Source organism: Pan paniscus, chromosome 3 (genome assembly GCF_029289425.2).
Source record: "Pan paniscus chromosome 3, NHGRI_mPanPan1-v2.0_pri, whole genome shotgun sequence".
NCBI lineage: Eukaryota > Metazoa > Chordata > Mammalia > Primates > Hominidae > Pan > Pan paniscus.
Window position 1 is genome coordinate 144,692,848 of NC_073252.2, and position 16,223 is coordinate 144,709,070.

At 36.4% G+C, this 16,223-nt stretch overlaps 1 protein-coding gene across 4 annotated transcripts in view; it reads right to left on the reverse strand.

Moving 5' to 3' along the window:
* TTC29 (tetratricopeptide repeat domain 29) overlaps nt 1–16,223 on the reverse strand; it is a 243,729-nt gene that overhangs the window by 121,861 nt on the left and 105,645 nt on the right. For all 4 annotated transcript variants that reach the window (XM_055111882.1, XM_003815851.3, XM_034959219.2 and 1 more), the window contains one exon: nt 12,666–12,757. In XM_055111882.1, the coding sequence (XP_054967857.1) occupies nt 12,666–12,757 (92 nt within the window). The remainder of the gene's footprint in view (nt 1–12,665; nt 12,758–16,223) is intronic.

The following is a 16,223-nucleotide window of genomic DNA, read 5'->3' on the forward strand; positions in this document are numbered from 1 at the left end:
ACATGTCCAGAATGGCAAATCCATGAGATGGAAAGTAGGCTAGTGGTCGCTAGAGGCTGAGGAAAGTGGAGGATTGAGAAATGACAAATAATGGGTACAAGGTTTCCTTTTAGGGTGATTGAAATTAGATAGTGGCCATGGTTGCTCAACCCCGTGAGTACACTAAAAACCACTGAATTGTAGACTTTAAATTTTTAAAGTGAGGACTCTTTTAAATTGAAGACTTTTAAAGTCTACAATTGTTAAAGTCATAATTGTATAGCATAAGAATTATGTCTCACTAAAGCTGTTTTTTTAAAAAAAAACTTTTAAAAGTTTATAAAAGGCTAATACTAGCTTACTCTTGAAAGCTTTCATTGGTAGTGAAAGCTCAGGTGTCACTAAAGTCACATATACAAGTGTTACATATCCTCACAAAATGTTCAGGAAGACATAATTTCTAGCAGAGAATTGGGCATATAGTAAGCATTAATACATTTTTCAATGAAGTAATGTTGAAAATTTGAGAAAGGAGACACATATGCTGCACACATGAAAGCTAAGCATCCAGGTAAACTGTGAGAACCTTAAGGCATATAGATGTTTGGAGTCTATGATTGTGAACTCCTGACCCTTGGATATTCCAGTAACATCAAGAAACTTTGGGAGCCTAGCAAATGTCCCAAAATTTGCTAGTTGCTGGGGAATAAGGTTCCTGTGCTTGAAGAGTTTCACTGTCAATTTGGAGAAATAAGTGTATAAATTCATACATGGGATCAATTGTGACAGGTACTGACTTGTATACAGTGCTTTGAAACCTGGAGTACATTCATTCACCTATCCTCGTAAGAACATGTCTAGCAGGGTTTTTTTTTTTTTTCTGGGTTTTCTAAGTGTGACTCCAAATTCTTTTGGCTATTTCTAAAGACTGAACCCACCTCTCAACTGGGGCTATTTAAAAGAACATGTTGCAAGTTCAGAAAGTATTTTCTTTAAAAAAAAAAAAAAGGATACATGTGTAGAACATACAGGTTTGTTACATAGATCTACCTGGGCCGTGGTGGTTTGCTGCACCTATTGATCCATCCTCTAAATTCCCTCCCCTCAATCCCCACCCTTCAACAGGCCCTGGTGTGTGTTGTTCTCCTTTCTGTGTCCTTGTGTTCTTAGTGTTCAACTCCCACTTGTGTGAGTGAGAACATGTGGTGTTTGGTCTTCTGTTCCTATGTTAACTTGCTGAGGATGGTGGCTTCCAGCTTCATCCGTGTCCCCACAAAGCACATGATCTCATTCTTTCAATGGCTGCATAGTATTCCATGGTGTATATGTACCACATTTTCTTTATCCAGTCTATCATTGATGGGCATTTGGGTTAGTTCCATGTCTTTGCTATTGTAAATAGTGCTGCAATAAACATACGTGTGCATGTGTCTTTATAGTAGAATGATGTAGGTTTACTGAATCATTTTCTGTAGGATCCTTTGGGTATATATCCAGTAATGGGGTTGCTGGGTCAAATGATATTGCTGCTTCCAGATCTTTGAGGAATCACCATACTCTCTTCCACATTGGTTGAACTAATTTAACTTCCACCAACAGTGTATAAGTGTTCCTATTTCTCCACAGCCTCACCAGAAACTATTGTTTCCTGACTTTTTAATAGTTGTCATTCTGACTGGCATGAGGTGGTATCTCATTGTGGTTTTGATTTGCATTTCTCTGAAGATCAGTGATGTTGAGCTTTTTTTCATGTTTGTTGGCTGCATAAATGTCTTCTTTTGAGAAGTGTCTGTTCATATCCTTTTTCCACTGTTTGATGGGGTTGTTTGTTTTTTTCTTGTAAATATATTTAAGTTCCTTGAAAATTCTGGATATTAGACCTTTGTCAGATGGGTGGATTGCGAAAGTGTTCTCCCATTCTGTAGGTTGCCTGTTCACTCTGATGATAGTTTCTTTTGCTATGCAGAAGCTCTTTAGTTTAATTAGATCCCATTTGTCAATTTTTGTTTTTGTTGCAATTGCTTTTGGTGTTTTTGCCATGACGTCATTGCCTGTGCCTATGTCCTGAATGGTATCGCCTAGGTTTACTTCTAGGGTTTTTATGGTTTGGAGTTTTACATTTAAGTCTTTAATTCATCTTGAGTTAGTTTTTGTATAAGGTGTAAGGAAGGGGTCCAGTTTCAGTTTTCTGCATATGGCTAGCCAGTTTTCCCAGCACCATTTACTGAATAGGAGATCCTTTCCCCATTGATTGTTTTTGTCAGGCTTGTTGAAGATCAGATGGTTGTAGATGTGTGGTGTTATTTCTGAGGTCTCTGTTCTGATCCACTGGTCTATATGTCTGTTTTGGTATGAGTACCATGCTGTTTTGGTTAGTGTAGCCTTGTAGTATAGTTTGAAGTCAGGTAGCATGATGCCTCCAGCTTTGTTCTTTTGGCTTAAGATTGTCCTGGCTATATGGGGTCTTCTTTGATTCCACATGAAATTTAAAATAGTTTTCTCTAATTCTGTGAAGAATGTCAATGGTAGTTTGATAGGAATAGCATTGAATCTATAAATTACTTTGAGCAGTATGGCCATTTTCATGATACTGATTCTTCCTATCCATGGGGATGGAATGTTTCTCCATTTGTTTGTTTTCTCTCTTATTTCCTTCAGTAGTGGTTTGTAGTGCTCCTTGAAGAGGTCCTTCACATCTCTTGTTAGCTGCATTCCTAGGTGTTTTATTCTCTTTGTAGCAATTGTGAATGGGAGTTCATTCATGATTTGGCTCTCTGCTTGCCTACTGTTGATGTAAAGGAATACTTGTGATTTTCGCACATTGATTTTGTATCCTGAGACTTTGTTGAAGTTGCTTCTCAGCTTAAGGAGATTTTGGGGTGAGACAATGGGATTTTCTAAATATACAATCATGTCATCTGCAAACAGAGACAATTTCACTTCCTCTCTTCCTGTTTGAATACCCTTTATTTCTTTCTCTTGCCTGATTGCCCTGGCCAGAACATCCAATACTATGTTGAATAGAAGTGGTGAAAGAAGGTATCCTTGTCTTGTGCCGGTTTTCAAAGGAAATGCTTTCAGCTTTTACCCATTCAATATGATATTGGCTGTGGGTTTGTCATAAATAGTTCTTATTATTTTGAGAGATGTTCCATCAATACCCAGTTTATTGCGAGTTTTTAACATGAAGGGATGTTGTATTTTATCGAAGGCCTTTTCTGCATCTATTGAGGTAATTCTGTTGTTTTTGTCATTGGCTCTGTTCATGTGATGGGTTACATTTATTGATTTGCTTATGTTGAGCCAGCCTTGCATCCCAGAGATGAAGCTGACTTGATCGTGGTGGGTAAGTTTTTAATGTGCTGCTGGAATCAGTCTGCCAGGATTTTACTGAGAATTTTCACATTGATGTTCATCAGGGATATTGGCCTGAAATTTTCTTTTTTTTGTTGTGTCTTTTCCTGATTTTGGTATCAGGATGATGCTGGCTTCATAAAATGAGTTAGAGGAAATTCCTTCCTTTCAATTGTTTGGAATAGTTCCAGAAGGAATAGCATCAGCTCCTCTTTGTATATCTGGCAGAATTCACCTGTGAATTTGTCTGGTCCTGGGCTTTTTTGGTTGTTAGGCTATTAATTACTGCCACAATTTCAGAGCTTGTTATTGGTCTATTCAGGGATCCAACTTCTTCCTGGTTTAGTCTTGGTAAGGTGTATGCATCCAGGAATTTATCCATTTCTTCTAGATTTTCTAGTTTATTTGTGTACAGTTGTTTACCGTATTCTCTGTTAGTAGTTTGTATTTCTGTGGGGTCAGTGGTGATATCCCCTTTATCATTTTTTATTGTGTCTATTTGATTGTTCTCTCTCTTCTTCTATATTAGTCTTGCTAGCAGTTTATCTATTTTATTAATTTTTTCATAAAACCAGCTCCTGGATTCATTGATTTTTTGGAGGGTTTTTCATGTTTCTATCTCCCTCAATTCTTCGGTGATGTTAGTTATTTCTTGTCTTCTGCTAGCTTTTGGATTAGTTTGCTCTTGCCTCTCAAACTCTTTTAATTGTGAGGTTAGTGTGTCTATTTTAGATCTTTCCCACTTTCTCCTGTGGGCATTTAGTTCTATAAATTGCCCTTTTAACACTGCTTTAGCTGTGTCTTAGAGTTTCTGTTATGTTGTCTCTTTGCTCTCATTGGTTTCAAAGAACTTCTTAATTTCCATCCTAATTTCGTTATTTATCCAGTAGTCATTCAGGAGCAAGGTGTTCAATTTCCACGTAATTTTGCAGTTTTGAGTGAGTTTCTCAATCCTGAATTCTAATTTGATTGCACTGTGATCTGAGAGACTTTGTTATGATTTCAGTTCTTTTGCATTTGGTGAGGAGTGTTTTACTTCCAATTATGTGGTCAATTTTAGAATAAGTGCCATGTGGCACTGAGAAGAATGTATGTTCTGTTGATTTGGGGTAGAGAGTTCTGTAGCTGTCTACTAGGTCCACTTGATCCAGAGCTGAGTTCAAGTCCTGAATATTCTTGTTAATTTTCTGTCTCGTTAATCTGCCTAATACTGACAGTGGGTTGTTAAAGTCTCCCACAATTATTGTGTGGGAGACTAAGTCTCTTTCTAGGTCTCTAAGAACTTGTTTTATGAATCTGGGTGCTCCTGCATTGGGTGCATATATATTTAGAATAATTAGTCCTTCTTGTTGAATTGTTCCCTTTACCATTATGTAATGTTCTTCTTTGTCTTTTTGGATTGTTGTTGGTTTAAAGTCTGCTTTGTCAGAGACTAGGATTGCAACCCCTGCTTTTTTTTTTTTAATTTCCATTTGCTTGGTAAATTTTTCTTCGTCCCTTTATTTCAAGCCTGTGTGTGTCTCTGCAGGTAAGATGGGTCTCTTGAATACAGCACACCAATGGGTCTTGACTCCTTATCCAATTTGCCAGTCTGTGTCTTTTAATTGGGGCATTTGGCCCACTTACATTTAAGGTTAGTGTTGTTATATGTGAATTTGATCCTGTCATCATAATGCTATGTGGTTATTTTGCACACTAGTTAATGCAGTTTCTTCATAGTGTCATTGGTCTTTATATTTTGGTGTGTTTTTGCAGTGGCTGGTACCAGTTTTTCCTTTCCATATTTAGTGCTTCTTTCAGGGAAGCACCAGGAAAGGCCTGGTGGTAACAAAATCCCTCAGCATTTGCTTGTCTGGAAAGGATTTTATTTCTCATTCACTTATGAAGCTTAGTTTGACTGGATATGAAATTCTGGATTGAAAATTATTTTCCTTAAGAATGTTGAATATTGGCCCCCAATCTCTTCTGGCTTGTAGAGTTTCTGCTGAGATGTCTGCTGTTAGTCTGATGGGCTTCCCTTTGTAGGTGACCTGGCCTTTCTTTCTGGCCGCCCTTAACAGTTTTTCCTTCATTTCGACCTTGGAGAATCTGATGATCATGTTTCTTGGGTTTGATCTTCTCATGGAGTATCTTAATGGCATTCTCTGTATTTCCTGAATTTGCATGTTGGCCTATCTTGCTAGGTTGGGAAAATTCTCCTGGATAATATCCTGAAGTGTATTTTCCAGGTTGTTTCCATTCTCCCCATCTCCTCTGGTACTCCAATCAATTGTAGGCTCGGTCTTTTCATGAAGTCCCATATTTCTTGGAGGCTTTGTTCATTCCTTTTCATTCTTTTTTCTCTATTCTTGTCTGCATGTCTTATTTCAGTAAGGTGGCCTTCAAACTCTGATATGCTTTCTTCTGCTTGGCTGATTCAGCTGTTGATACTTGTGTATGCTTCATGAAGTTCTCGTGCTGTGTTTTTCAGCTCCATCAGGTCGTTTATGTTCCTCTCTAAACTGGTTATTCTAGTTAGGAATTCCTCTAACCTTTTATCAAGGTTCTTAGCTTGTTTGCATTGGGTTAGAACATGCTCCTTTAGCTCATCGTAGTTTTTTATTACCTATCTTCTGTAGCCTACTTCTGCCACTTCATCCATTTGATCCTTCATCCATGTCTGTGCCCACATCCCTTGGCTGGAGGGAGGGGGCTCCCCTTCCCCATGTGGCTCTCAGGTGGGCCACCACACCACACTGCTCTTCCCTGTCTCCGTGGGTCCTGCCTGCCTTCTAGTCAATTTTGATGACAGCATCTGGATACCTTGGTTGCTGGTGAAGGATTCACACACTTATTATGGTTTATTCTGATGGGAGCCCCAGCTTCTTGTAGGCCATCTTGGCCCCACCCCCACGGTAGCATTTCTATATGCCCCAGAAGGTATTTTCAAAGAAGTTTATTTTAAACAAGTATTGGTAGGATTAGGGTTATCTCCTTGATTAACCTCCCAAGGTTTGGAAAACATTCATTTTCACAGGTAAACAGTGATATGTTTTTAAAAATAAGTTAGATTACTTTAAAGTCAAAATGAGTTATGGTAGAATTTAGAAAGATGTACGTTTGAATCTCAGCTCAGCCTCTTAGATTAATAACTTTGATCATACTAAAGTTATGAAACTGAAGAAAACTTTTGTCTCTTCATTTCAAAAATGGCCACAAGTTGCTGTGGGATTAAAAATTGTGTAAATGTATAGCTTGGCATGTAGTAGGGATTCAATAAACGGCACTAGTGTTATTATTATCTCTCAGTGAAATAAACAACTATCACATTCACAGCTCTCTACTTGACATTGTCTACCACAAGCCAAGAGGCAAATTCAATTTAGCTAAGCAATCCTTCCTGAAAACATTCATCATGTGATGAATTAAACACCCTTGATTTTAATGTATGCTCTGCAAATCAGTCACATAAAGTCCTGGTGTCTATTTTCTAAGGGGCAAAATCAAATAGCTAACATTTTTTGTTTACTTGAGTATCAGGTATTATCAAATACATTTTTTTCCTCTTATTGGTAAAAGAGTCTTCTACATATCAGAAATAGGATGAAATTTTATGTTACTGCAGCTGTGAATACTACTTTTTATAATTCTGTCCTCACTTTTTCATACTAAAATTATGACCGATCTTCCACATATAGGCATAGGTCAGTTCTCCAGAAAAATCATGAATTATTGGAGGAAATTTTCAAATGCAGGCATAGAGTAAAATATAATGACAGGTTCACCGATTATTTTAATTTAAATATTTGCTTTGTGAAACTAACAGTTATTGAGAGAGCTTGAGTATAAAATATTAATAAAGAAAATACATTATTTAGAATTTTGAGTGAACTTGTGGATTTCTAGGGCTAAAAATGTTCTATCAAATTGTTAATTTTTCACACTCTTTCCTAGGCTATACTATTCAAGAAAAAATTGATGGGGGAAACATGATGATTTCTCTGAATATCACTTCAAAACCTTAGGGAAAATTATTATTATTAATTATTTAGCTAAGATGGACTCACTGAAGCTTATTTATGTTCATGTTTCTAAAAACCAATATATTTTTGAAGAAAGTACATTTTGAATTAGATTTGGCCTGCTGAGGATTGTTAAATCAAGATATATACAAACAAAGAAACAAGCAAAAAAAAACTAAGTTTAGAGTATGAGAAACACAAAATAGTATAAATAAAACTATTGCTGGGTAATTCATGTCATTTTTCTTCCAAAGGAGCAATAGATCTCCAAAACATACAAAATTATCTGGAACTTGCTCTAACAAATAATGCTAGAGAAAAAAGTCTTATTATTGTAAGTCATTTGCTTTACTCAATGAATGTATAGGTCTACAGCCAGCAAACTTGTTAATGCAACATCTGAAATATTAACATTATATGCTGGTTAAAGGTTTTCCAAATTTAAAAGTTAGCGACAGATTTAGAAGCCATTCTTTCTATGGAAGGGGAAAACACCAAATATTTTCTTACAGAAAGGGTACAGCTTATTTGTATAAGTTAAAGGACAAGGTTAAAATGTTAGATAAATATTAATTCCAGTTTTCTATATGCAGTGCACAGGTGCAACTTGAACAGCATATTATATGGTATAATCATTAAATTCATTCAACCAGACCTTAGAGAGTTAAAAACATATATTCGGAGGAACAGGACTCCTCGGTCCAAAGAATGAGAATGAAACAGTGCAGAATATTTGTGTATCAAGGTGATTCCAGTTTCCAACTGGGAAAACAGGACCGTTAACACCCACGTCCCTTGACAACTGTCCAATTATGTATATCACACTTGGCCTACTGTTTGCAGTAGAAGTAATCAATAAAGGATGTGGTTGAGTGAACATAGATTTTGGTTGAACCAATGCATGAAAACTTAATCATTTACTCACAGAGAAGAAATCAAATAGAGCAGAGATGAAACAGCCACTAAGGGGTTTGTTGATTGTGCCACCAAGTTTGTGGGCCACAGATGAAAGTAATAAGGCAAATGGGATCAGTGACAGGAGAAAATGCAAAAAGCTGTTCTTAATTTCATGAATTAATAGATATGTTTTGATGTATTTTTTTGGTCATTTTTAGGAAATTTCACATCAAAGCCTGGATGTTCCATTTTAAAGAATATATGAAAATTACTAGGGCGTGTCATTTCTCTCAAGCAAGAAAAAATTAATTTTCAGCTATAACAGAAAGGTAATTTTCACACTTGAAACTTTGTACTGATTGATTTAAAGATCTCCATTGTGGAAAGTTTTCTAGGAAATAATTTAACTTGAGTTTGCAAGAAAATTTACAATTGGTATGGAATAAACCCAGAGATGGGTTAGTTGTGACCAATATGTATTAAACATATTTTTGTGAATTTTTTTCTCTGTAGTCTTTTAAATAATCTGAGTATTTTGGAAAGTTGTGGCATTTCTGTAAATGAACTACTTCAGTAAATGAGGCAAAAAGAGAAATGCCATAAGGAAAATATAGGGATTTTCCCTCTCTGTATTTACTCAAACTGTCTGTCTGTATAATAATAATATTTACTTGTAATTTCTCAACTGGCTTTCTCTTTGTTTTATGGACCATAATTCTAGCTTTTATTGTAGTTTCACAAAGCAATTGTTAGTATTTTAGAACATCAACTCTTTTCTTCACTATTATTCCAAGTAGGGGAAGAATGATATTATAAATGCTTATTTTCTGCTATGCTGCTTAAAGTCTTATGCAATTAATATTATTCAGATCAATGGCAAAAATAACAAAACTTGTTCACTTATTAACACCTTCCCCAATAACTCTAACACCAAGTCTGTATCTATTAATAATATCACCAGACAGGCAACTCTGTATTACCAAATCCTCAGTCTTGAGGGATTGTGGTGTGTTTTTCAATTGAGGGCTTAGTATACATTCTTATAACCATTTTAGAAGCTTCCAGCCTTAGATCTTATTCACCGTTCATGCACGCTCAGCTGATGGCCTTAGACACACACTTATCCTAGACATGGCTATCCTCTTCCATTTCCTTTAAAGATATAAAATATGTTTATAGAGATAGGGCTACCATTAGTGAAACTTGTGCAATTGCACAGGTTAGGAAAAAGAGATTTAGAGGTGATGCTAAGCTTCATATGCAACTTGATTTATTTCTCAGCTGCCACCACCATAATTTCCTCTATTTGGGCTGTAGTCTGTTTCTTGCACGTTGCTACTAACCCGAGAAGGACAATTTAGGGCTATGAAAGGGCTGGTACATGTGTGTGTTTGTGTTTATGTGTGTGGGTATGTGCATGTGTGTATGTGTGCACATGCATGTTTACTGAAGGATATCAAGCCTTTCAAGCAAAATGTTCTAAAAATGATCACAGAATTTACATCAAAGCATTTATACTATGAGTGGACTTGATTTAATAATGCTTTGTGCTATTCAGGATGCTGTTGTCTATCTTACAGAATTTTAGGTTTGGAAAATCTGCCTGTTAGTAGATCACTTTTTGAATTATTTTGCACAGATATTGAAATAATATGTGGAGGCTTGCACTCCCCTGAGTGCTCCTCTATAACCAAAAAACAATGCTGCAAAATCACAGATTTGGATTGGAAAGCTGGTTGTAGCCTTGGGACACTTTTTCACTATGACCTCAGAATAAGCATCCCCTGCACTGTCTTGTGCATTGTGGCATTGTATAACATTAGAAAATTAAGAATCCATGTCTACCATGAAATCACTGGTAGCTTTATTGTACTTTAGTAGATGGGAATTCTTTTTTTAATTAATTAAAAAAAATAGAGATAGGTTCTCACTACGTGGCCCAGGCTGGTCTCAAACTCCTGCACTCAAGTGATCCTGCCACTTTGGCCTCCCAAAGTGCTGGGATAACAAGTGTGAGCCATTGTGCCTGGCCAGGAATTCCTATAAAAAGAATTAGTTTACTTGGCATAAAAGTAAAATGGAGATAAATCTTCTTGTTCCTTTAAATGTTTGCCCTAAGGCACATTGGCAGGCTGCTGAGAGTGTTGGAACAGAATGGTCCCCAGTCCTACCCAAAACAAATTCAACTTCATGATATATCAAATATAGCTGTATCCCGTCCCACTCTCAAGTTCCAAATAATACTTAAATAGGCAAATTAAAACATCAGATTGCCTGGTAGTGCCAAAATTCACCAGATAATTGTTCAACTCTTCACTTAGCCTTGACTGAATCGACCAGGAATTCAAATCCTGGGAAGGGGGCTAAAATATTCCAGATAAGAAGCAAGGCTAAGAGGTGAGAATTATTTGAAGACAGGCTCATGTCTCTGGAAGTTTCAAAAATAATTATAAAGACCATCAGTAACCAAAGGGGCATTTCAATATTTGTCCAGTGAAATTGTAAGCGCTTAGTAGATGTTTATAAATAAATTTTCCCCTTGAAGTTTTATCTCTTTATTAATTTATTTATTTATTTTTGCGATGAGGTCTTGCTATGTTGCCCAGGTTGGAATCAAACTCCTGGGCTCCAGGGATCTTTCCATCTCAGCCTCCCAAGTAACTGAGATTACAGGCACCCACCACCACACCCAGCTTATCTCTCTAGTTATGCTGGAACACTATGGAAATATCATTTTGTAAAAATTATTTTATAAACATGTTAGGGGACACATTTACATGCTACTACAAAGCAAAGCAAAGAATCCAATCTTTTTTGCTGATTTTTGGGCAGTGATAACAGCAGAGTCAAGTAATTTCATAATCAAAATGTACAATCAACAGAGTTGATTAGTTCCAAATAGACATAAATTGAATTCTTATCAGTCTCTTCTTTGTATTCAACCACCTGTGTCTTCTGGGTTGTTGTTTGGAAGTAAAAGTTTTAAAAAATAGCTGAGTTGGTCTTCCATGGACTAGTTACCAATCTTTATTTAGAAGGATCACAACACTCACAGGCTGCTTGCCTTATCCATGACTGGCTCTGTCTTTCTTGGGTAAACACCCATACTCTCCTTCTTTTCCTTATTTTTTGAGACAGAGTTTCGCTCTTGATGCCCTGGCTGGAGTGCAATCTTGGCTCACTGCAACCGCCACCTCCCAGGTTCAAGTGATTCTCCTGCCTCAGCCTCCCGAGTAGCTGGGATTACAGGAGCCCTCCTCCATGGCCAACTAATTTTGTGTGTGTGTGTGTGGTATTTTTAGTAGAGAGGGGGTTTCACCATGTTGGCCAGGCTGGTCTCAAACTCCTGACCTCAGGTGATCTGCTCACCTCGGCCTCTCAAAGTGCTGGGATTACAGGCGTGAGCCACCGTGCCTGGCCTCTCCTTCTAAATATGTCTGTGTTCCTAAACCATTTATCCAGTGATGACTGCGTTTTATTTATTTTGTAGGATACCTTTAATTTCATTGGTACTGATATTTTAAACTATGATTATTATATTAGTAATGGTACTTATATAATGATTCCAATTTTACCTCACTAGGTACTTTTTAGTGTTTCAAATGCCTTTCAAATAACAATTTTACTTTTAAAACACCTCCTTGTATGTGTTTACAACTGAAGTACAAATGGGAAGAAATTAGAACTTAATACAATCTATATTACTACAGTTACTGCAACCAACATTACTATTATTAAAAAGCTATATCTTGGATATAAGATAACATAGTAAAAACCAAGGCCTTAACTGATAACTTTTCTTATTGTTATTATTTCTTAAGTCATAATGCTACTCTATAACAATCAAATGGAGTAAACAATGATTGCAAGACAATGACTGAAGGGTGAATGATATATCTTCTATGGAAAAACAGGTATCAGAAGTTGTTCATATATCTAAAACTTTCTGTTTTAAATGAAATATTGGGAATATTGGTTTTAACCCCAATTGTTTATCCAGATGTGCTCAAAGGAGAGATGTCTTAATGGAAAAGCATGACTGAAGCATAAATGGAAACTTTCCTCAAAGAAGAGATCTGGAAAGGTTATGGTGAGCCACAGCCACTGAAGCGTACTACATATTTCTGTGCTCTCTGCTTTCTTAACTTGTGAGATGTGACCCGATTTTTTTCTCTTTTATTCAAGGTCATCACTAAACTTACAGAAAACCAAAAAGAAAATAATACGAAGGAGGCACAGACAAAGAAGAGTTTAGATGCGTATTTTAAACTACCAAACTGGTTTAAAATAACTTACGATGAAAGGGTCACTTAAGAAGGGCACTGCTTAAAATTTAAGCAGGCAGTAATGGAAAGCGACAGACCTCAAACAATTTAAGCCTTTCACAGTTGAGTGAATTCACAGTGACAGCAAGACGAGAATGTGCTAACTTACCTCTGCAGGACCTTGGCTATGGCTTCATAGCCTCTCCCCAGACTGAGATCATCATCCAGGTCTGTGGAGATTTTACAGTAAGTGTCAAGGACCTATCAGGAAGAGAAATACATATTGAACATATAGCACAGCCAGATACGCTGATGTTTCATTTCATAACAGAAAAAAATAAAATTAATAGTTGGTTTTAATGTCTCTATAAAAAATTTTGTTGATTAAAAATTCATGTTGGTTTGGTTTATTTTTATCTGTAGTATAACTTGTTTTGTGGCAATCTCTTTAAGGCATGACAGTGAGGCCTTACTTTTGGAAAAAATAATTCTTTTCTGGCATAATTGCCCAAATCTTCCAATTTATATAACTTAGGTGTGAATAAATAATTTAATGGTTTTTACATTATTTTAAAATACGGGACTATTATCTAACGTAATATAAGGCAGATTATAATATTCTACTATGATAGCTTAAGTATCACTTTTCTTTCTATAAATAGCTATTTGAAAAGCATGAATTTAGGTGCCAGGCAATTTCTAAATCTATCATTTTATTAGGTGCATAGCTCACAGTTTGTGCATGTATACAGTTTACACTAAAAATATTTCTTACAAATGTATTTCATTACCAACAATCTCTTCAATAATCAAAAGATTACAGCTGCCACAGCCAAACATGTGATCTTAATTTAATTTAACACTGACATCATCTGTATGGTATAATTTTCCCTTTTCCATTTTTCCCTCTTTCAATGGCTGGAAGGAGAAAAATACATAAAACAGAATCCCCATTCTTCCTTTTTCCTTCATTATTACTTGACCCAACCTATTACACACATGAGGACACAGGAAATCTCCAAAGACCTCTATGGAAATCCTTTTTGCACATTTTCTAAGAAAGAATTAGCAAAAGTCATTTGATGGCATTTGGAAGACAGAGTCAGTGTGAGGGACGACATAAAAACACCTCGTCTGCTACTGCCTGAATCAGGCAGCCTAGAAGGTTTAAGTCTGAGCGGCAGGGTTGATATTTTATTTGCTTTCTTAGTGTCAATATTTGGGAAATAATTTCAATGAGGCTATTGCGACACTTCAAAAAATTTGAGTTTCATGTGGTTTGCAAGTGACTGCTTGACATAATACTGTTGTTAAAACTTATGGCTATATACTGACCCAGGGTTTTAATTCCTGCTAAAACCACAAAGTTAAAAATTTGGGGGTATTTTGTACTTTAAAAATGTATTTATTCTTAATTAATAAATAAAAACATATCTATCACCTCACCAAATTACCATTTGTTAATGTGGTGAGAATGTTAAAAATGTATTCTTTTAGCAATTTTGAAATATACATTATTATTACCTTTGATTTTCATTTTTAAGTCTCTTTTTTTTATTATTATACTTTACCTAATGTTAAATGACGAGTTAATGGGTGCAGCACACCAACATTTTTAAGTCTCTTAATAACCCTTGTGTAAAGCTGAGAATATTCTTTTCACCATCTTACATAACAAGTAGCACTTAGATCTAATCTGATATGAATTGACGTAGACCTTTCTGAGTTAAAGGGCAGTACCTCTGAATTTTGTGAATTTATAAGAGATCTTTTGGAATCCTAATATCAAAATATTTAGGAAAAGATTTTCTGGTGTCTTTTTAAGGTCTATATAATTTACATGACATTCTAGAAGTTTAAAGTAAAGATTGAATATAATTATATTTTCTGCCAAAATAGTTCATTTGTTTTTTTTTCAGCAAATACCGCTATTGTGTCTCAGGCACTATGTTAGACCGTAGGATCTTAAGTAGATGAGAATATGCCTGTAACCCTCAAGGCATTTACAGTTCAGTGCTCCAGACTTTGGACTGATACAACTGTGTGAATTAGCAATGACTGAAGACAGGTTTCTCCAGGACTAAAGCTGTGCTTATACTGCACCACTATCTCATGACCCTGATCTCCATGGGCTCTGAAGCACATGGCAACAATCAGAGGTGCCCAGTTTTATCTGTGAGGTGTGACTCTTGAACCCATGGATAGAAGGGTAGGTTCCCAAGAAATTATGGGTAGATACTTCAGTGTTGATGGCTCCTATCCCACACCACTGTGCCATAATTCCTGGGAGCAGAGGGGCAAAAGACAGCTTTGGCCTTGCACTTGATTCCATAGTAGCTTCCCATTGGAGACAGATGCGGCCTGCTGAAATGAACACTAACCTTAGAATAAGAACACTTGGATTCATGTCCTAGCCTTCCACACCCAACACATTTGGGCCAGGAAATCTCTTTAAGTTGAATTTCCTCATAGTAAAAAAGAAAATCTACTTCTGAGAATGGTTGTAATGCTGTGAGATAATATAAAGTGCTATGTAGATATTAGGACAAGAATTATTTGGGAACCTGTTAATTAGCTGCCAGTGAACAGCTCCTGGTAGGAGTGTCCCTCCTCAAAGTAAAGACAACTGATCTTTTTTGTGGTTTGAGAGAGTGTGGGTATTTTCTTAAACAATTTACAGAAAAACGGGAAATATATAGGCAGTAGGACGAGTATAGTTCATTATTGACCAAGTAGGGAAAATGTCAATCACATGAAATTCACATGAGGGTCTTGCAAAGGAGCTGCTCTAAATCAAAGACACACCCTCTGATCCTCAGGAACATGAGCTGCAGTGGGAGAGAGGAGTGCATATAGGTGAAATCATGAAGAGATTACTAGACAAAACCCAGTGCATTGGTGAATTGTGTAGTTCAAACTAAAGAGAGTAGGATGGTCTTCATTAAAATAAAAAAGCATTAAAATGAGTGGAAAAATAACATGACACTACAAATTCTGTAGAAGATACAGATGTTTTAATTTACAAGAAAAACTCAACCTTATTAAAAAGTGGGCAAGGGAGGTGAACAGACACTTGAAAAGATGACATGCCTGTTGCCAACATGCATATGGAAAAAAGCTCAATATCAGTGATCATTAGAGAAATGCAAATCAGAACCACAATGAGATACCATCTCTTATGAGTCAGGATGGCTATTATCAAAGTCAAAAAACAACATATGCTGGCAAAGGTTGTGGAGAAAAGAGAATGCTTATACACTGTTGGTGGGAGTGTAAATTGGTTCAACCATAGTGGAAAACAGTGTGGCAATTCCTCAAAGGGCTAGAAACAGAACTACCATTCAACCCAGCAATCCCATTACTAGGTATATACCCAGAGGAATATAAATTATTCTACCATAAAGACACATGCATGCAAATGTTCACTGCAGCACTATTCACAATAGCCAAGACATGGAATCAACCTAAATGCACATCAATGCTCACTGGATAAAGAAAATGTGGTACATATACACCATAGAATACTATGCAGCCATAAGAAAGAATGAGATCATGTCCCTTGCAGCAACATGGATGCAGCTTGAGGCCATTATCCTTAGTAAACTAGCACAGAAACAGGAAACCAAATACTGCATGTTCTCACTTATAAGTGGGTGCTAAATGATGGGAACTCATGGATACAAAGAAGGGAACAACAGACACTGGGGACCTGCTTGAGAATGGAGGG